Genomic DNA, 22,287 nt, shown 5'->3' with positions numbered 1-22,287 from the left:
ACGGATCGACAGACATCTGAGGATGCCAATGCTACGGAAGGAAACGGTGCCATTCCTCTGCTGCTCCCAGCCGCTTGTTCATACTGCTGTGTCATCCCTCCCATTGAGCCAACACAAGCATCCAGCATAGCCACATCGCCTGCAACATCAGGAAGTGAGCGGAGATGTGGTGCATTAGCTCACAAATAAGGTGGTTTAATAGCATCTTTGGTCTCTTACCTTTGTCTAAAAAATCCGTACAAGGCACACCAGAACAGCGTGTTTAGTCCATGAAACTGTAGCCACAGTCAGGAACAATGAAACTAGGGTAAATTTGGTCAAGAAACGTGCAAGCTGCTTGGCTGCCTCCATTTCATACACGCATCCTTCACAAAACTGACTGCAATGAAAGTCTATACACGTGGAAAAGTCTCTGGAAGGGTTTGATGAGAGACATGCAATTGAAGTTCACATCTATTTTCTGATGGCAGAGGAGAGGGAAGGAGCACTGTGTACAGTTGGCTCTGGTGTTCACGGCCCAGCCTTACACCCCTGCCTTCAGGGGTATCCCATAGGGATATGCCCTGTATCCCTATGCCCCATCCTTTGCTGCCTTTGGTCTCCCCTGCTCAAGCTTCCACTTGGCTCCATCCTTCATTTCAGCTCCACTCCCCACTGCTTCGTGCACCCATGCTTCCCCCACCCCTCACGTACCTCTTGACTCTGCTAATTTGAGGTCAGCTGCCATGAAATTCTTTAATGCAAGGCAGACTGTGTTTTGCCCTACACTCATTCTTGAAAGAAACCGAATGGTTTTTACAGAATTTCCCCACCTGCCTGCCCAAAATGCAGCTCAAAACAACACGGAAAGGTCAACACTGCAGTTGGGGAGAGCTCAATGCTCGGAAACTCGTGCTGTATCAGGCAGAATTAACAACTGACAATGAAAACACGGCGGTGGGGGGTGTCACCGATGCGGAGAGCAGCCCAGCTGGCTGACGCCGGTGCTGCCCCTTTGCCGCGCATTTTTTGCACCTGTGACCCGACCTCGCCGCCGCCCAGGGCGGGACGCCGCGGTGACGGACGCCTCCGCGCCAGAACTGCACCCCCACCCCCGCCGTGCCTCGGCCCGGCCCCTTTCCGCCCTGCGGCCTCCCTGCGCTGCCGCCCGCTACCGGCAGCCGGGCGCGGCCCCCCGACCCGGCAGCGGGGCAGCGTCCCCCGCACCGCGGCGGGGAGGGGTGGGGCGGGGCGCTGTGCCCGGGGGGGGGTGGCCCGTGGCGGCGCCCTCCCGGCGGCGGCGGCGGCAGCGCTCGGGGTGGGGCGGGCGGGATGCTCGGCGTCGCGGGGCACCATGGGAGAATCCGCGGGCGCCCGGCATGGCGGCGGCGGCGGCGGGCGGCTGAGGGGCGGCGGTGGTGGCGGCGGAGGCGAGGGGCGGCCATGGTGTCGCCGGCGGCGCGGCTGGTGGGGCAGGGCGTGTGGGCGGCGCTGACCGGGGGCTGGTACCACGACCCGGAGCAGGGCGCCTTCACCAACAGCTGCCACCTCTATCTGTGGCTCTTCCTGCTGGCGCTGCCCATGGCCCTGCACCTGGTGAGACCCGGCCCGGGGCGCGGAGCGGGGCGACGGGGCTGAGCTGGGGGGGGGGGCTGCCGCGGACCCCAGCCGGGAGGCAGCAGCGGCAAGGGCGCGAGCGCAACGGAGAATAAACTGACCTGGGGGGGTTAAAAAAATAGGTATACTGGGTTTTGCATGAGGATTTTGTGTCTAAAGGTTAACGGGGTTAAGTACACCGGGCGCGTTGGTCTGGGGCCTCGCCTCCTAGCCCTGCTGAAGCTGTCGGGTAGGGTTGCTTGGGAAGGGGTGCGATGCTGGCCTCTGCAAATGCTGAAGGACCGTGGGGACGTTTGTTCAAAAAATCTCTTTTAGAGACTTTTTTTTTTCCCCCCAAGTCTGCTCTGCTCTAGTCTTACCTGCTGAGAAGGGTACATAAATGGAAAAATCCAAATATCACATAATTAATATGCCTTGCTGAATGTCACTGGTGAGTCACATGGCTTTTCGTGACATGCAGCTCCCTTTGTGATGAAATTTAAACACGGCAAAAAAAAATTTTAATAACTAGAATTTGTTTGCCAGACTTCAAATTATTTTCCTTGAAAACTTGAAACTTTTGTTCTATTTTTGTGCATTTTCCTACTGTGTGAGAGAAGCTTAAGAGTCTAGTTTGCTGGATCATTGCATCTATTCGTTGGTGTGTTTTTCAGTGATTGTAGCTTAATATTGCTTCCACTGGAAACAATTTCCACCCCTTTGGTTCTCACAGTGACTCAACTAAATTCTTAACTAAGTTCTGTAGAATTGTTTTGTTTTGTTTTTTTTTTGTTGAATAAAATTTCTAAATAGGTCTCCTCACCCTACATGGTCAGATATTGGCCTGATTTTCAAAAGCAAAGAGCATTCACAAATCCCTCCGCAATCCCAGTGAAAAGCAAATCTTGTATTTTTAAAACTCAATTGCTATACTATATTTTGTGGCATGGATTGCAGTAAATTCCTGTAAGCATGGCTCATGGAGTTAATGAACCAAGATAACAATATGCTTTCTTCTGATTGATAGGGTCTATTTCCTATGCAAACCAGCAAAAGTCTTGTTGGATTGACTGTCAAAGCGGTATGTGTGATTAAAAAGAAAAAAAAAGAGTAAAGGTTAACTTTTTTCCAGTTGTATCTGAAAGAATATGTATTTCCTTGTGGGAAACTTGTGAATTAAGAGCATGGAAGAAGGCATGCAGAGTTGTGCAAAAGAATACTGGATACGAAGATTGTAGGTCAGAGCTAAGGTTAAAAAAGACATTATTTAAAGGGAAGGGGAGAAAACCAAACTTATCTACTGAACTCTCTCTCTTGGGCTTCATCTTTGCCTATCTAGATGGACTTGCTTTTTCTGCAGACTGGCTGACTTTCTGATGAATCATCTGGTTAAATGCAGGACTTGTGTTCTTGAGCTAATGTATTGCTATGGGAATTCTTTATCCTTGATAAGAATAATGCATTTATTATTCTGGCTGCTTCAGAGTAATGATGTCCTTAAGTATTTGGTTTTTTGCTTTTAAGTGGTTGGGCTTTGTAAACTTTGTGCAAGACATATTCTTGCCACTTAGAAACTTGAACCTGCTTTCTAACTAATGGTTTTCTTTGGGGAATTTTATTTACATTATTATATTTAGTAATGTCTGGGGTGATATTTATGTTACACACTTGACACCAATAGTTTTGGATTCAGCTAAAGCAGTCACTGACATTTCTTGAAATGGCAAAGTCAAAACAAATCGGAGTACTACTTTTTAAAATTTTACTTTGCTTGGGATAATCTTAATCTTAATCAAAGTCAGAAAGTCTCTCTGAAACAGCTTGATTTGAATGAAATGGCAAAACTCATCCAGCTGTTTTTAGATTTTTCACACTCGCTCAGCAGAGACGTGCTGACAGTAGTGTCGGGAAGCTTATAGTATCAAGTTGTTTCTGTCGTGTGGATCGAGAATCTCATTCTCTAGCTTTGTCAGCATAGTTTACTTTGGTACTAATAGTTCAGTTATTAGCTTCCCCAGCCCTGAAAATGCAGATCTGTGTTTCCATCTCTTCTTTTTCTCATTTATCCTTTGTAGTAGTAAATATACAATTAAAAATGTGCATTGGATATTATTTGGAGCATCATTGCTGTTAAACTCAACTTTAAAAATTGTAATGAGATCTCTTCTAACTTTGCCATGTCAACTCTCATAGTAGATTAAGAATTAAAGTTATCTTATTCCACCAATCAGTCCAGGGTTCCCAGGTGTTTTGTGCATGAAAATAGTGGTAATTGTTATACAAAGCCACTGGGCTGAATTAGGCCCTGGTGAAACAGCAGTGATGCAGAGATGCAACTTTGGGAATGCTTGTACTATAGGTTATTTTACAAGCCACAAGAGAATGTGCATCCACGTTTCGGTGAGTCCGCGGCATGGCTTAGTGAGTGTTTCTCCTGCCTTTTGTTGGACAGGAAGCCCTTGAACTTGCAGGGTTGTTACTTCTTATGTATTAGATCTTCAAATCATGCTGTGATAGGAGCAGTACAACATGGCAGTATAAGGGTGTGGGCACATAAATGAGTCAGAGGTAAACTGTAATAAAACTTGCAGTGTGTCAGCTGCTTCCAGTCCTATGTGGCCACACTTTACCCCGCTTTATCTCTCTGTAAAAGTAAGGATACATATACCTCCACAAAAGAGAGGTAAGCTACACTGTATTTATTATGGGGTAGGATGCATGCTTACAACTGAGTGTACATCCCTGGAATTTTATTTGCTACCTGTTTTCCCATGTGTTATACTGTGTGATGGACATCTCTTAGTTATTAATTCAGCTAAATTAACATCAAAATATTTATCTTTGGCTCCAATATTGTATCTCCCACTCATACCTCTGCAAGCCTGATGGTAGTGGCTGACTGTTTGGTAGTTCCCTCATTTGTGTTCTGTAGCACACCAAGGCCCAGATGCAGCACCGTCTTGCTTTAGATGCCTCAGGCGCTCCAGCATCAGGTGGGATACATCTGGGTCTACTGAACTTCAATCATTCAGTCCAATTTACAAGGTGTGATATTTTTTTCAAAAGTTACCTTTATATTAGGAAGTATATACCTCAGTCACACTGCCTTTGTGCTACTCAAATAATGTTAGTAGACATGTGAAGAAGAATTTGGCCATTCCTCTGGGAGCAATCTCTGGGCGGACGGAAGCCCCAAGCAAAGGCTTTCCCTGCATGGGCAGGTCAACTCTGTTGCATTTGTAGTAGTAAGTCAGGCCACATTTGGAACATGCCAGCCTGCGTTTCTGCCTGTGACCCCACGCTGTTCTGGTGCGGTGTATAACAACGGAAGCTACTGGAAAACAAAAAGCACATTATGGTAGAGTTTTTAATTGGGCAAGAGCAAAGAAAGCTAGAGCTACAGCTTCCACAGAAACCTGTGGGATGTCATGAAGCCTGCTTTCTAATGAATTTGTATCTGTGGATGGTTTTTCTCCTAGCTTCTAATAAGATGTCAGCTCAATTGAAGCTTTTCCTGTCTCTGGGGCAGCGTTCAAAAGGTCAGAGAGCTGTGTGGGTTCCTCTTGTTAGCGCAGGAGGTGTGCTGCTGTGACCTTGTCCCAGTGGGGTGTATTCTCTCAAAGTTAGTTGAAAGTAGCCAAAGAATTAAAAAGTTATTCAGCAGAGGGGATGGAGAGAGATGATGAATACACAGACACATGGTGTGATTATAAAACCTCGTTTCCATAGGAAACCAGGCTAATTATAACTATAGTGCATCAGAAGTTAATCTATCGTATAATTCCTCAGTGGTCCATAACTTAATTCCTCCTTAGCTCAAGCAGATTTGATAGCTTTCACCTATCTGTACCTGGGAACACCAACTGCGGTCATATGACACTTGTACCCTTATGCAAGAGGCCTGATTCAGAAAATCGAGGGCTTTCCATTTTCAGCTCCATCTTTCTCCTAATTCCTCATGTGGGCAGGGAGCAAGCTGCCAGCTTGTACTAGTTAGCTTGCCCCGGGATTCAGAATATTAAGGATGCACTGGCCTTATTATATGTAGGCAGGCTTGGGATTGTGAGCATGCAGGGCACATATGCGGGGGAAGCACTGTATATCCTGGGCAGGTGGGCAGGGAGACCATAGGCAGGCTCAGGGCGCAGCTCCGGTAGGTCTGGTCACAAGGCGGGGGTGAGGACGTGCAGCACGCAGCATTTGCTAAAACTGGCCCTCTTCTCCACTTTGAAATGTAGGAGCTTCCTTTGATTCTCTCCTGTAGCGTGCTCTATGCATGCATAGACTGCTCTACTGGAAGTCTATTTTTGTTGTGTCCTCTTGACATTATTCATACAATATTTATTAAGCTTTATGAATGTCATCTATAGAGCACTTCTTTTCTAGTGACTCATTCTGAGCTGTTATTTAATAATGCGTGGTCGGCCTGTGCTTTTTAGCATATAGTTGAAGAGATTCCTTGGAAAGTGAACAAATCTCTCTTTTAAACAAATAATTACAGATAACTGGCTATCGTTCTTTGTGAAATCAAGCAATTTTTAACTTCTGTTTTACAAATACATTAGTCATAAAACACAAATTCTTCAACCTTATCCACCAAACCTTATACCCTGGGAGCATGGCCTTGCAAACTGATCCTCCTTCCGGCTCGGGTTCGCTAAATAACTGAAGGGTATGCTTAGTTTCGGTATATATGTAGTACCATGAAGTACTCTTCACAGACTAAGCCTCAACTTGTAGAAAGTAATGTCTTTCTTATGAGGGATCATTAGTAGTACCTACATGCTAAGTAGCTTCTCCTCTTCTGTGCAATAGATTCTTTATGTGAATCAGAATAGTCATAAAAAAAGGATTTGCCTGAAAATTTTCACATGTACATATTGAAGGTAAGAAGTCTCACTAAGCCAAAAGCAGCAGCAGAATAGCGACCCACTTGCTTGTAAAAACACAGAAATGATTCAACATATTCATTTCAATGTCAAGATAAATGCAGTGACTTGTTTTAGAGATGAAGTAAGTGTGCCTCATTCCCTTCCCGTCACCACCTGTGTGGTCAGTGTGGTTTATTTATGAATCTGAAAAGATTTCTAATCTTTTACATGCAAATGCTCCTTGACCTGCAATGCTGATACTTAAAATGGTAGATTCAGGCCCAAAGTAAAGACCATTCTTAAAAATTAACTTCGGTAGGCTTTTAACAAATGCTGAGCATTGAAAATTTTCCTTCCCCTCCAACCCCCGGCTACAAATTGTGCAGGGATATAATAATGCTCTGAAAAAAACAAAAACCTGAGAAGAGAGTAAACTCATTGTGAGACTGCAGCTGCGTGACGACGATACATAAGGGCGTTCCATGACTATAATGATAAAGGCTTTGGCCCTTCAATTATAATGACAAGTGTCCATTGCTATGATTTGTGCTTTACTATAAGGAAGTATTTACGTATAAAAATGTTGTTAGTATGTCATGTCTGTGAAGGAACTTTGCAGACTACAGTTGAACTGTAATTAATTTTAATGACTAAGAAATATGGTGCTTATCACAGATCGGCAAACAGATCACAGACAGCTGCAAATTAACTATTATGAACTTTAGAAAAAGAATTCAAAGAGGCTGCCTCTCCAAATGTATTTTATTAATTTGTTTTGACTAGTCCTGATTAATTATTTAAAATTCTTCAGCGGTAAAGAGACTTGGGAACATGTTGTAAAGTGTTAGAAAAAGGAGATCAAACTACAGCGTTTTACTGTTAAATCATAACTCAGAAGCAGGGTAAGATGACAGAATTTTTCAAAAGGGGTTTGCTGGTTGTAGATAACTAATGTTTCATTTTTATAAGTTCATAGTTTAGGAAAGGCTGCAGCTGCATTATCCTGGGAATGCAGTGTTTTAAGAGGATTTACAATGTTGGTCAATTGTGAGATTTTACTGATTTTGTTAAGAAATAAATAATATCCACAGCTAATCAAAAAAAGAATAAATCTTGTAAAATGGTTTGAAATTTGAAAAAATTCTTAGACCTTTTTTGTGAGCAGAACTCAAGTATACTGTATGAAGATGCACTAATTCTTGTGGTTGCAAAACTCAGTAGAGGTACAAATAATAGGCAATAAGGAATAAAGAGTTTGAAAATTACTTTAAAAATTTTAGTAGCATCTTCTCAAAATAAACTGTTATGATTATGTCTTTGTTTTTTCTTTCTGTAGGCTTTTCCAGCAAATGCAGTTACAGTTTTTGTGTACTGCAGCTCGGTGACAGTGTTCTTCACAGTAATAAAGGTTATCAGTTACCGTCTGCACCTTATGTTTGATAAAGGCGAAGTAATTCAACAAAAGATCTCAAGAAAAAATGGAAGGCAATGTAAAGATACAGAGGTCCCAAAAGGAAACACAGTTCAGCCCTCAAATTGTAGGTAAGGTTTTCATTACGCATTGCTGGTACATTCTGTAAAACAGATGAGTTTGCACCACGGTCCTGCATAGCAGAAATGCTTCTTGACTGTAGGAAAACTCCTTACAGCTGTGTGAGGAATGGCACTTTTAAAAACCTGCTTAGCGCTTTTATTTTCAGGGGCTGCAGCATGTTTGTGGTGAAGCAGCAGAGCTGCACCTGATTCAGAGGGCAGGGCAGCAGCTGGGCACGATGAAGGCTGTAGGAAGAGGCCTGTCTGGGAGGTGCTAAAAGATCCCAGAGAAAACCTGAGAGAAGTTTTCTGGGGAGGCCTTAAATGCTTGCTCTTTCCTCTTCCTGCTGTGCTTACCTGCTGGCAAGAGGAAGGGAAGCGGCACGCACCCGTTGGCAAAGAAAATGCTTTAATATCATGGCTTTGAAAGCCTGAACTCATGTTGCCTTTGTGTGCTTACAGTACTAAGCTAGAACTGCTTTTATTTTTCAGGGGCATTTGGTAGGTATTTGTAGCCTCTCTACCGAGAAGCCAAGTACTATGTCTTTGCTGCAAATAAACAATCGAAGTCAATAAGGCGGCTTCCAGGTTGAGATGGTATTAAAGGTAATAGTAGTATTGGGCTAAAGACTAGTACTGACTTTTTCCAGATGTGTGTATGTGTAGAATATTCCACTGTAAACTTTGCAGAATAAATGGAGACCTCTCTTGCTGGTTTTTCAAGCTTGAGTCACACAAACAAGTGAAGCTGGCAAGCGGCTTCCAGTGTTCTCAAGCGTTATGAAAGATGTGAAAAATGCTGAAACAAGGTACATTCAATAGTGACAGCAGCATAGAAATGTCCAAACAAAGCTTAAACAGAGTAGGTTCGTTACAACTACCAGTCAAGCTTCCGCAAAGACCGCTGCATAAAAGAACTTACTTTGGGTATTTTTTGGTGCGTTTGCAGTTGCTGATGCTAGCTCTGTGCAAGCTAAGTAGTATCACGATTGTTTGTGTACCTCTATGCTACTGCTCTTCTGTGTCTTTACGCGTGCACGTCTGTGCTACACTCCTGGCAGTGACATTGCTGGGAGTGTCAAGGTCTGCCTGCATCGAGACTCTTCTGAGGATTGCCTTTTATATGTGTCACTAACCGTACAAGGTTTTTATTTTAGATTGGGTGATGCCTTTCAGGCTCTATTCCTCTTTAGTTCTCGCCAGCCCACAAAGCTATTTCTTATTTACAGATGTCTAATACAATAATTTAAGAGGCTCATCAGTTGTTCTAGGCTGGTTGAAATTTAAACAGAACCTCAGTGTTTTCCTGCTCACTGCCTAATGAAATGAATGCAAACTTTCACTATCCTGCCTTTATTTTGGCTGAAAAGTAGAGGTAGAATCACTTAAAATTTGCGTGCTAAATCACATAACTATTCCTCCTAGGAGGTCCTAAGCACAACAGTCCATTATTTAGTACTTGATCAGAAAATAAAGAATTTAGCATTTTGACTAGATGGATGACTGAAGTTTTTAAACGGGCCCTGATCGTTGGCAGGTTGGTTAAACAAGTTTTTGAAGCCAGCTAACTACAAAAAAAATTGTGGAAGGGTGACTGAGACCCCCAGGTAAATAATTTTATAGCTTATATACAGCTGCAGGGTTTTAAAAATAAGTTTCTGGAGAAAAAAAGACAACCTCACAAACAAACAAAAAAGCCTAAACCCATACTTTTTAACATTTCTCTGTAGTGTCAATTTTTTTTTTCAACTGAATTTTTGTTGTATTATACCCAAGAAAGAGAGTGTGTTTGTTCTCATCAGTAAACCTTGTCCAAAAATACTTGTTTATATCCATGGAAAAGCTAGTAGAAAATACGTGTAAAAAGAGTTAGTGGATAGTTGAATGCATCCACAAAGGCAGTGATCAACAAGTTGCCTGTAAGATATGAAATTAGTAATGGATATATGTTTGGCTTAGCTAAAATCAGAGGAACAACTTTATTTTGTGGTCTAGTGATGATATTAATACACATTATGTATTGCGTTTCAAATAGTTATTTGATGGGAGGTTTGTAAATAAACAGGCAGTTAGATAAGCAATATGTACCCAAGGGTACAGTCAAAGGACATAAAAAGCAAAAATTGTGAAAGGAGTAGCGTTTGACTATTATATTTCTAATGAGAAGCCCCAAACTGCCTTTTGTGCCAATAAATCTGTGTGTGTGTAAGGCAGGCTAAATGGCATTATATACACATAGGGAGTTTGAAGAGATGTCATTGTATTTTTTCATAGCAATGCTCTACTTCCTAAGACACCAGAATCATTTTATATTGAGGGATTTTTATTTATTTATTTTTAGCAAGTTGTCTTGGAGAGGAAGGAGGTGCAAAAAGGGGTTACAGTATTTTTCAGCCCTGTGCTTTTAGCATTGGAGGGGAAAAATGTGCTGTCACTTCATTGTGCTGAGCTACTTCTTCCTATTCTGTTCTTATTCCTCAGCTTCTTCCCAAAACTCACTGTGATCCTCTGTGGTAAGAAGCATTGCTTTATTTTTCATTTGCTTCCTTTTCAGCAATAACACCGGGGATAATGGTATCATCGGTGAGACCAACCAAAATGACTCTACCCAAACAATTCACGACAGTTCAAGGGTACAGGCTCTGCACTCGCAGACCTCACCTGGAGTAAGGGTTAGTATGCGGTTTTCTGTAATAGTGTCTTTACTTCGTGCAGTCCACAGCTTACCACATGGAGATTTGCATTGCCAGGTGCTGATCACTTGAAGCATAGGTCTGCCCTGAGGAGGAAGGTTCGTTCTGTGGGTCTACTAGGTGTACCATGGCTGTTGGTCAGCCTTGTCCTAAAGGTTTGGGTTTGCAAAGCAGAAGCTGGTATACATAATTCTGCACTACTTAGGAGGGGTCTGCCTGCTCTATAGATATCAAATGGCCTTTGTAAATATTGCCAAGAGCAACTAGTTTTCGTGGCTGCTTTGAGAGAAGGGAGAGGCTAATGCAATTAGAGCTGCCTCTCATTGCCTCTGAAGGGATCTGCTCCTGGAGCATTAATAATTTGGTTTTGTGTAACTAGACTTATGCTTATGAAATGAACCCAACACATCTCTTGAGTATTTAAACAAAGCATAAAAAACATTATTTAAATCTAGGAGATGTCTACATGAGGTTAAAAATATATGTATGTGCATTCCATGCCATTGGCCATGCTTTCTAAATCAATAGTGTATGAAATGATGAAGGGGATTTATGTAGATGTTATTATTAAAGAAAAAATAGAAAACACCCATGAGAAGGTTGAAGAGTTAAGTATCCAAAAATTAAGAAACACTGTCTGTGTAATCTTAAGCTACTCCCCATGTATACTGTGATAAAATCTTTAATTATGTGATCCCATGCTATTTTTTCTACAGGACTCCTGCCTCAGTCAGTGCAGAGGATGGTTAGTGATCTCTGAATAAGTAGCTATTTGATACTTCGTTCTGTCTTCATATCCCTCCACCCCCACCCTGTGTCCCTATTTACTGCAAACTCTTCAAATCCTGGTCTGAATCAGAACTCTTTCCTCATTTCCTGGAGTGTTTTTACCTTTTTATAGCATCTGTATGATTCAGACATTAATAGTTTTCTTTTATGAGGTAAAATATTTTTCATCTTGTTTCTGTCCTAGTCCCCAGTATTCTGGTATTTGTCCATTCTGCAAACCCATTTCTTCTTGGGATCTTGTCCAAGTCTCCCACTTCCAAACATGTAGATTGGGTCTGGTCAAACCTGGTCTCCTGTTCTTGCTGCCAGGATACCACCATGAAATTTTAGGTGATAATAATTATTTCCTCTTGTTTTTGGTGCCTGTCAGCCAGAAGAGAGCCACATTAATTTTTCCCAATAACTTTTTTTCTAATTATGCACTTAGGCTGTTGAATTTAGACTCTTGAAGTATTCCTCTGGACTATTGTGTTTAGTTTTGAGCTCCCCAGTGAGTTCCCACAGACATTGACCAGCTGATGAGAATCCAGCAGGGGCCACTAAGGGGACTGAGGAATGAGGTACATGATGTATGAGGACAGGCAGATGGGATGTGTTAGCCTTTGTAAGGCTAAAATCTTTTGTAAGACTAAAAGAAGAGCTTACTGCTGTCTTCAGCTTCCTATGGAAAGATATAGAGAAGATTGAGCATGCTCTTCTCGGCGGTGCCCAGTGACAGGATAAGAGACAGTGGCTGCAACTTGCAGCCATGGAAAACTACAATTAGATCAATTGGACTTAAAGGTTTTTTGTGTGTTTTTGGGGGGGGGTTGGGGTGGTTTTTGGTTTGGTTCCCCCTCCTCCCCCCCTTACCAAGAGGGTGGTCAAATACTGGAAGAGGTTGTCCAGAGAGGTTGTGAAATCTCCTTCTTTGGAGATATTCAAAGCTCTGCTGGAGATGGCCCTGAGCAACCTGCTCTAATTGTATCTGCTTTGAGTGTGCATGTATGGTGGAGGGAATTTGGACCAAATGACCTCCAAAGCTTCCTTGCAATGTAAATGATTCTATGATAATTTAATGGCTCTGTCCTCTAGTTTTCCACTGAGAAATTGTTACCAAGTACTGAAGACCAAACTTTTCATTTTAGTACTTAGGAAACACATAGCTGGAAAAGTGGAACAGATAAACACATTCTATTCCTTAATGATTAAAAAAAAATCTGGATTAGGCACTGCAAAATGTTTTTAAAAAAAATCTTAGATTTCCCCCCCCCCCCCCCCCTCCCCAAATATCACACACAATTGCAGTGATGCAATTTGGAGCATGACTGTTCTATAACCATCTCCCTCACCCACCCCTTGCATTTTGTGCAAGGTACATGTCCAAATTTCAGTGATGTTAAGCAACTTACCAATGCTGTAATTAACCTTTGATTAAATAGCTATTTCATTGATTGATGTTTTTTCCAACAGAATTTAATAAATGTCCATGCTAATTGTGTGTGTTTCTTTTTATTTTTAGGAGCTGCCAACACGGGAAACTATTGAAGATCTCAGAGGTATCTTAAAGGTTTTATAAAACCCTTTAAACTTTTGTTTAATCATTGCTTGCCACAAAAAAAAATGGCACAGAGGACCCCATGGCAGGTTCTGTTGTGCCTCATATTAGGAGCTGAATGGAAAAGCTTGAGAGAACAAAATCTCAAGGGAATTCTAACAGACTAAGTTTTCTCAGCTGTCAGCCAAGCTGTTTAGGATACAGCCTTTTGGTGAGAATGCAAGTAGCTCTCCCCATTTTGACATGGGGAGATGAAAGAGCCTTCCCCCTGCATTCTTGGGAAGCTATGTGCCTCTGGAAAGCAGTAAACCAGGAAGCCAATGCTCAGATTGCATCTTAAAGCCCTTAAACATCTTCTAACTGTAGACTCCTGAGATTGCTGCCCTTTAGCTCAGTAGTGTATACTCCAGCACACCTTGCTTTGCCTACAGTTCCAGTGCTTGAGATGTCTCAATATATTTCAGTTTATCTCTTTTTTGTTAAGGTTGATTGCCATATCCTATGGGACCATTTAAGAATTGCACAGAGTGATGTAACAAACTTCTGCTGCGCTGGCTTATTCTTTATTTCATCTCTCCCTAAGTGGGGACAATTCTGTAAAACATTCTAGTTTTGATATTAGCTGTTTCTTGAGCTATTTTGACTATTTAAATTAAATAGACATGCTGCTATACCTGTCTTGTCGTGGAATGATTCCAGCTTGCTTTTATAGTATTTCACATGTAGCTAACAAAAAAGATCCTTGCTTAGGAACTGTTTTAATCAGCTACATCATCTGTGCTTCCTTTGCTCTGCTCTGGATCAGATTTTGCTAGCTGAAGATCATACTTCAATAATGCACAGTGTTCATGTTTGTGAGACCTAACTCCCATATGTTTTTTTTATTAGGTGTTATGGTATTAGAAGACCAAGCTGCACCACCAGTTTCATCTACCTCACCCTGTATCAAAGCAGATGTATTACCTGTTTCTACAGCCTCCACTTCAGGTGCCACCACATCAGCAATAGTGACAAAACCAGCTGCTATGGAAACACTTCCTGGTAATGGAATAAATGAAAAAGGAGGGAACGGACAACCATATGGACACCATGGATCCCAAGATATTCTTGTGGACAGAGATGTAGCTAAAAACTTCTCCAATATTTCTTCATCACAAGGTGATATTTTAAGGACTGGAGTTTCTTCAGAGCCATGGGACAGTGAAAATTCAGTTATTTCAGACCATTTGAGCAATCCTAAAAGCTACAAAAGAGAGAAATTGCTGGATGGATCACCACAGACAGGCTTTACCAGTAATTGCCTACAGTGCAATGCCATTGCAACCAAAGATCCTGAGCACATGGAAAGTTCTTGCAATGCCGGTAATACCCATGAGGACCTTGAGTGCTCAGACAGTGAGACTGCTGTTGCAGTTGTGGACAACTCTCTTCCTGGAGACCAGCTATGTGAGCCCATTAAAATTGTCATCACGATGAGTACTACACCAAACACCACCCTCAGTGACCTAGCGGGTTCTGTCCACCTAAAGGCTCTGGGAACTGAGGGAATGAGCTCAGCCCTTGAGTCTGGTATAGTTACAGCAGGTTGGCCAAGTCAGCAAACTAATGAACAGCTCAGAATCCCTGTTATCACTTTTGACTTATCTGATGATAGTAGGGCTTGCCCAGAAGTTAGTGAAAGTGAAAGAACTCCAGAAATTTTAAAGGCAGAGCTGTCGTCCAACCAGTGCTCTGGCTATGAATCGGGTGATGCAGTGAAGGAACACAGCAACCCAGCAAATACTCCTTTAGAAACTAACACTTGCTCAGATCCAAATCGGGAGAATGCTTCTGAAAATGTGCAGACCGTGGATTTAACTTCTAAGGAAGACCTGCAGAACCTAGACCCGCAGTCCTGTAGAACTGCTCATGAAAAGAGGCACATGCGGGTGCTGAGTGTAGACAGCGGGACAGATGTGCTTTTAAGTAAGAATTTCATGGAGGTATCTGACAAAGAAAAGACCTTACCAACTTCTAAATCAGATCTAGAAGCTAAAGAAGGACAGGTGCCCAACGAATCTAACTTCCTAGAGTTTGTCTCCCTCCTGGAATCCATTAATACCTCAAAGATGAAGGCATCTAATCAATCTACTGTCAAAATGGAGACGACAAAGGAAAATGGGCTTGTTGGAGGTATGATGCATGGTTTACAACTCTTTTTGAATAAAGAAGTTGTGACTAGTTACATTATTTATAGCAGCTTAGCCTGACATCTGCAGTAGGGCAAATTCCCAGAGGAGAACTGGTTTTGCTAATAGGGCCAGGGAAGGGCTGGGCTTGGTGGGACAAGATTTAGTGAGAGTGTGATAGTGTCAGCTGCAGTTCTTTGAATATTCGTATTTTCTTAAAGATTTTCCTTTGGAAAACCTAATGCTAACCTCAGTAGGTGTCCGGTATGTATGTAGTATTCTGTACTAGAATAGCATGCATGTGGCAGGCCTGGATTGTTGGAATACCAAAAATATCTTACAAAAATGTGTATAGCTATAGCATTACACCTGCCCTTGCCCATCTTACCAGGTGCATGTTGAAGAGTTCTGTGTGTGGCTGTAAGTATGTAGGAAGCTGGAATTGTCACTGGTGATGGTTCAACTTTTAGCTAACACATGTGTGTGCGCACACACGCATATTCCTAAACTTCCTGCACAGTTGTGGGTTGGTTTATAATTAAAAAAAGAAAAGAAAAAAAATCATATATTTGTCCTGAATAGGTAAGAGTTTTGATTTTTAGTTGCTTAAAACTAAAACATCTGGATTTTAAGGAGGGAAGTTTGGTGGTTGTTTTCAATGAAAGCCCCCAGTATTTTAATGAAAAACGGTATCTTCCCATGTGAGTTCCCATTAATCAAAAGGGCTTTTATTTAAAACAAAAAAAATTTCAATCAGCTAATTTTAAAACATATGCAATCCAATTTATAGCTCTTCTATAGAAATATCTGGTTTTAATCAGCGTTCTCGTTGCTGTCACCTAACTCTGTGACCCCTTTCTGTCAGGAAGGAATATTGTTTGTAGTGTCTTCAGCAGCTCTCTAGGCAAAACTAGCAGGACTGTTTCGTGAGGATGCGAGATACGGTGGAGTGAAGGCAGGTGCAATCTCAGGGTACTTGCCAAGTGATCATAGAATCATTAAGTTTGGAAAAGACCTCTAAAATCATCGTGTCCAACCGTCAACCCAACACCACCATGCCCACTACACCATGTCCCTAAGCGCCTCATCTACACGTCTTTTAAATATCTCCAGGGATGGTGACTCAACCACTTCCCTGGGCAGCCTGTTCCAAGGCCAGACCACTCTTTCAGTAAAGAAATTTCTCCTAATGTCCAATCTAAACCTCCCCTGGCGCAACTTGAGGCCATTTCCTCTTGTCCTATCGCTAGCTACTTGGGAGAAGAGACCAACACCCACCTCGCTACAACCTCCTTTCAGGTAGTTGTAGAGCGTGATGAGGTCTCCCCTCAGCCTCCTCTTCTCCAGACTAAACAGTCCCAGTTCCCTCAGCCGCTCCTCATAAGACTTGTGCTCCAGGCCCTTCACCAGCTTCGTTGCCCTCCTCTGGACACGCTCCAGCACCTCCATGTCCTTCTTGTAGTGAGGGGCCCAAAACTGAACACAGGATTCGAGGTGCGGCCTCACCAGTGCCGAGTACAGGGGCATGATCACCTTCCTAGTCCTGCTGGCCACACTATTTCTAATACTATACTAATAATAGGTCAGGATGCCGTTGGCCTTCTTGGCCACCTGGGCACACTGCTGGCTCATGTTCAGCGGGCTGTCAATCAGCACCCCCAGGTCCTTTTCCTCTGGGCAGCTTTCCAGCCACTCTTCCCCAAGCCTGTAGTGTTGCCTGGGGTTGTTGTGGCCGAAGTGCAGGACCCGGCACTTGGCCTTGTTGAACCTCATACAGTTGGCCTCGGCCCATGGATCCAGCCTGTCCAGGTCCCTCTGCAGAGCCTTCCTACCCTCCAGCAGATCAACACTCCCGCCCAGCTTGGTGTCGTCTGCAAACTGACTGAGGGAGCACTCGATCCCCTTGTCCAGATCGTTGATAAAGATGTTGAACAGGACCGGCCCCAGTACTGAGCCCTGGGGAACACCGCTCGTGACCGGCCGCCAACTGGATTTAACTCCGTTGACCACAACTCTCTGGGCTCGGCCGTCCAGCCAGTTTTTTACCCAGCGAAGAGTGCACCTGTCTAGGCTGTGAGCCGCCGGCTTCTCTAGGAGAATGCTGTGGGAGACAGTGTCAGAGGCTTTACTGAAGTCCAGGCAGACCACATCCACAGCCTTTCCCTCATCCACAAGGCGGGTCACCTGGTCATAGAAGGAGGTCAGGTTGGTCAAGCAGGACCTGCCTTCCATGAACCCGTGCTGGCTGGGCCTGATCCCCTGGTTGTCCCGGACATGGCTCGTGAGCACCCTCAAAACGAACCGCTCCATGATCTTCCCCGGCACCGAGGTCAGGCTGACCGGTCTGTAGTTCCCCGGATCCTCCTTCCGGCCCTTCTTGTAGATGGGCGTCACATTGGCAAGCCTCCAGTCGTCTGGGACTTCCCCAGTCGGTGCAATTGGTTTAGAAGATCTGGGCCAAAGTGAAATAAGACAACCTTTATCTTCCTCTTCTCCAAAATGTTTGGTTTACCTTAGATCCTATAATAAGCTGTGCTAAGGCAGCCTAAGAGGATGCAATCTCAATACCTATTTTGCACGGAAGGTAAGAAACTTAATGGTGCTCAGCAGAACAGCTTGGTGCTCCTGCTTTACGATGGTATCCCTGTCCATAGACAGGCTCTAGGGAGTCTCTGCTCCCTCGGCTTGTTCCCACAAGAACCTTCCATTACATGAAAAACGCACAGCTGATTTCAAAGTTTGTCAGCTTTTTTAAAAACAGATGTGAAATTCATATTTTTATTTTGTTTAAAAAAAATTAAGTGGTTTTATTTTCTTGATGTGTCATCTACCCATAGAGTCTGTTTACCTGCCTTTCCTAACTCTCTTTCCTCTTATCTGTCCTATCAATTACATTAGACCCATATCTCATTCCATCTTTCACTTGTGTCCTTTTCTCCTTCCACTTCACATTTCTTACTCTGTGCCTTCTCTTCCCCTGTTCGTCCCTTCTCAGTTTAGCAACTCCATGTCCCTCCTGTGCGACCTCCTTATTTGCCTTCCTCTTCGTACTGCTTCTCTCTCGTCTTTCCCCCTCTTCTTCCTGGCAATCCACACTTGCTTTTCTAGCCTTTTCCGCTCTCTTGAGCTCACCTAAAGCTGTTGCCTCCCCACAGCCTGCATTCACTGCTCCTGTACTTACCTTCCTCTCATTCCCTAGTCAAATTTTGCTCCTCCTTAGGCCTGGTGTCTGGTGCTTAGGCCTTCTGCTCTATCTTACCCATCTCTCCCGCCTTCTCAGGCTGTTTGTTCTGCAGAGCAGTTTCTGTCCTGCTCTATCGAGTTTATCAGCCTGCCTGGCTGGCTCCAGCCCATGCTCCCAGGTTTCCTAAGACACGTGCTGAGCAAGCCCTGCTTTTCACCATAGCCTGCTGAGCTGGTCCCCTCGGAGCCCAGAGAGCCCCCCGGGGCGCGGGGGGTTCGGGTTCCTGTGCAGCAGCACGCAACGAAACGAGGGTCACGGCAAGCGGATTGCGATCGTTGCTACTCCTTAACCATAAAAAGGAGTATTTACACAAGAACTTGACTTCTGTGTGATGTGACTTAGCTGGAAAAGAGAAAAGATAAAAATTTCAGAGGTAAGTTTTAAAAAAAAGAAAAAGTGCAGCTAATCTGCAAAAGGCTTTCAGACATGTACCCTCAGAGAACATGAACGGGGAAGATTGCTGCATAAAAGAAAGCAGTGGGTGATCAGTGTAAACCAGACTCATGATGCCACAGTGACGAAAAAACCCAACAAACCAAAACTTTATTAATGGGTGTGTAGTTACTGTGCTTTAGATCTGGCAAACGAGATTCTTACTGGAATCCAGATCCTGAGGAAACAGGAGGATTCTGCTCTTCCCTCAAACCAAGCTGTTACTTAAAGCGACCTGAACTGAATTTCCTACTTTCCTATTTTCTTAAGTCCGTATGTTTGTCAGACGGTGAAGTTGAGCTGCATACGCGTATAATTAAGTGGCCCTGCTCGTTTCTGGCGTGGGCCCGGCAAGTGTCACCCTGGGAAAGGAGCGGGGCTGGGAAGAGGGCTGCCCTGCAGGAGCGGGCATGGCGGCTGTGGCGCCTGTCGCTGTGAGGTGTCTCCTGCACCTCGGCCCGGCGCTGTGGGAAAAGGGAGATTCAATCTGAACACTTTAAGCTAGGGAGAGGTAGTTCAAAGGCACTTATTTTTCAGAGCAAGTAGGCTTTGCTTTCTAGCCTAGGCAGAACGTGCTGTTTGCTAAAATAAATTACTGTCATTACTGGCAGCTCCTCCACAGTAAGACTGGATTTTAGGAATGAGAAAGCCTCTAATTTTTTTATGCCTTGCAATTACAAATATGCTTTAACAAAATAGCATCTTAGAACAGATCTAAATAAACATTATTCCCACATTAAAGTGGTTGCTCAAAAGACAAAAGGAGGGGGGGAGAATACAGAGCAAGTCAAGCTATGCATCCGTTGTTTTGAGGGAGGAGGTTGGCTGTGTTTGTTTTTTTTGTTCTTCTAACCTTGCAAACTGCCTAATTGGCAAAAGCTAATAATAGATGCCTGGTCCAAATGAAATGCATTGAGCATGAAATGCACCCCACAAAGGTGAGTGTTAGGCACTGTGAGAAACTTGGCAAATTCCTGGAAAGCTGGATATTCAGAGCTATGTGTAAGAAAGCTGACATTTTGCATAATTTGGAGAAGGCAGGGAAATGTGCTTACTGGAACAGTCTTGCAAGTGAGTGAATGTCATAGATGGATCTTTGTTTCAGGTGCTCCCTCACAGAACTTGTGAGTTTTGTGGAAACAGAAGAGATATCATCCTGACCATGTAAGCCTTTGCCAGTAGACAGCTCAGTAAAATGCAGTACAAGAAAATTAAAGCCTTGCTTTACCCTACCAAGGATGCCAGATTTAATGTGTTAAAATACAGGACATAAAAAAGCCATCTAAGAGCTGTTCTGTGGCCACCCCACCTCTTCTAGATCGTGAGAAAGTGCCACTCACATTGTTGCTAAAAATGATTTTCAGGCCAGTGTCCTTTCAGTTTTGAATCAAACTTGCACCACCTGTGTAATGAAAGCCTGTTGAAGGGCAACTGCAAATTTTCTTCAGTCTTTGAGAAGCATAAGGAAAGCCAGGTTTATTGGCTGCTTTGTGTCCCTCTGACATGTCTGAAGCTGAGTAAGAGCAGCTGTGCATCAATTGGACTTATGCAGGGCAAAAACTCATGTATGTCCCCTCTGGCACAGCTGGTTTGTAATCTAGGACAGGCGATGTTATCACCCAGGGAGCAAAGCCCGCCATGGGAGTGGTGGGGACTGGCGCGGGAGAACCTAAACCAGGACTGTGTGGCCTGAATTTAGTTGTTTTGCAGGCTCTTTTTAGAAAAGGTACTCATAATTCTGGGCAGTGCACAAACCACAACATCGAGTGAGTTCTTCTGGATCCCAAGCAATTACCCTTCTCCTATAAAAAACTTAAACATACTCCTGTGGATATTTTTAGACTCCTCAGTTTTTTCCCCTGCATGTGAGAAAGAGGGCTATCGCCTGCCATATAATCATGGGGAAGAGGGATCTTGTGCATTGAGTCACCACCCCAAATGACAGCCACGGTGGGAGGTGACAGCAGGGGAGTGTGCTGGCAGGCAGGCAGCACCTAGGACACAAAGCCCTGCCAGGTGCTAGCTCTCCCTGACTCTCATGCCAGAGAGGGACCATGTGGCATTCGATGCCCCTCTTTGGATGGGGAGGAAATGGGGTCCAAAACAGTTCTCTAAATCTGATACTGGATGTGTAAGGCCTGATGGGTTGAGATTTCAAAATTTCAGTCTTTAAATTTCAGTCTTTAAAAAGAGGTAATAGTATGTTTGATGGCAAGGCTGACACCTGTAAAGAAACTCTGAGGTTATTTCAGAGGTCTGTATTCTGACATAATTGTTAGGTAAAATGATGAAATTTCTTACCCGAGACCTCAAAACCCTTGACTTTATTACCAGCTCTGCTGCTGGCCTAGGAGATTGTTTCAAGCAAGTCACTTCTGTGCTTAAGTCTCCCTGTCCTGCAATAGGTACAGTGAGTATTGCTAGTTTTTCCTATCGCTTCAGGATTAATGTGGTAATCCTGATTAATGGATAATCCCATATGTTTCTTCAGTGCCCATGTTGAACTTTTATAGCAATTCTTGGATGGTGTCAGGTTCCCTGGGCACTCCTGTTGTTTGGCGGGTGACTAGCTTTAATGTCAGATTTTTCTTTTAATGTATTTGTGGCATAATAGGCAAATTTGGATTGAGAAAAAAGTACATAAACTAGATGTTTCTGCTAAAGCAGTCAGTGAAGAAAGGGTTGGGAATGTCCTTAGGATATATTCTCCAGAGATATGAATGGGACAGTTCACAACTCGTAGAGCTTTTGTTTCATGCTGGTACTAACAAGAGCATAGAGCAATTTGAAATCAATTATCTCTGCAGCCGAACAGGCAACAAATATATTTTAAAGTGAAACTTTCTATTTTAGAATGTAGTGTTGTGGAAAGAAGTAGATTCTGTAGCAGAGCAATTAATGAACAGAAGAGACTCAGGCTTAATTAGCTTAATTCTGCTTGACCAGATTTCAAACCAGATGGCATTTAAAATTATGACAACAGTGGCATTTTAATTTACAGGAGTGAGTTGTGGAGACTGGGATAAGGATATACAAGTAAAAGACGGGGAAAAACGTCTGGGAGACTCTGGAGAGAGGGCACAAAATAGTAAAAATATTTTGGAGAAAATTTACAGAACAATAAAATTTCATTCTAATTACCTAATAATAAGGCAACTTTAAGGTTGAGATACACTGACAGTTGGTTATCGCGATTACTATATGTACAAAGGCTGCTTCATTTCAACTGTAAAACTGTTTTCAGCCTCCTCCCAGTGTGGACAAAGGATTGTCTATAAAGATGATTTGGGATACCTAAAATTTGTTCTACAAATGAAAAAGTTACATGGCAAAGGAAATTTTGGTAGTGTAACTGCATTTAAATTAGGAGCTTATTTGTCAGCTTTGGGATGTTATATTTTTAAGTAATGTTCCTATGCTGTTACGACTCTTCAGTGCAGATAAA

General features: G+C 43.2%; 1 protein-coding gene across 1 annotated transcript in view; it reads left to right on the top strand.

Annotated features, from left to right (window-relative positions):
* Positions 1–1,422: 1,422 nt before the first annotated feature.
* PCNX2 (pecanex 2) overlaps positions 1,423–22,287 on the top strand; it is a 160,211-nt gene continuing 139,346 nt past the window's right edge. Inside the window, exons 1-5 of the mRNA XM_075146457.1 lie at positions 1,423–1,575; positions 7,783–7,988; positions 10,534–10,651; positions 12,963–12,999; positions 13,887–15,170. Coding sequence (XP_075002558.1) covers positions 1,423–1,575; positions 7,783–7,988; positions 10,534–10,651; positions 12,963–12,999; positions 13,887–15,170 — 1,798 coding nt within the window. The remainder of the gene's footprint in view (positions 1,576–7,782; positions 7,989–10,533; positions 10,652–12,962; positions 13,000–13,886; positions 15,171–22,287) is intronic.

This window comes from Calonectris borealis, chromosome 3 (genome assembly GCF_964195595.1).
Source record: "Calonectris borealis chromosome 3, bCalBor7.hap1.2, whole genome shotgun sequence".
NCBI classification, from domain to species: domain Eukaryota; kingdom Metazoa; phylum Chordata; class Aves; order Procellariiformes; family Procellariidae; genus Calonectris; species Calonectris borealis.
This window is presented reverse-complemented; position numbering and strand designations above follow the sequence as displayed.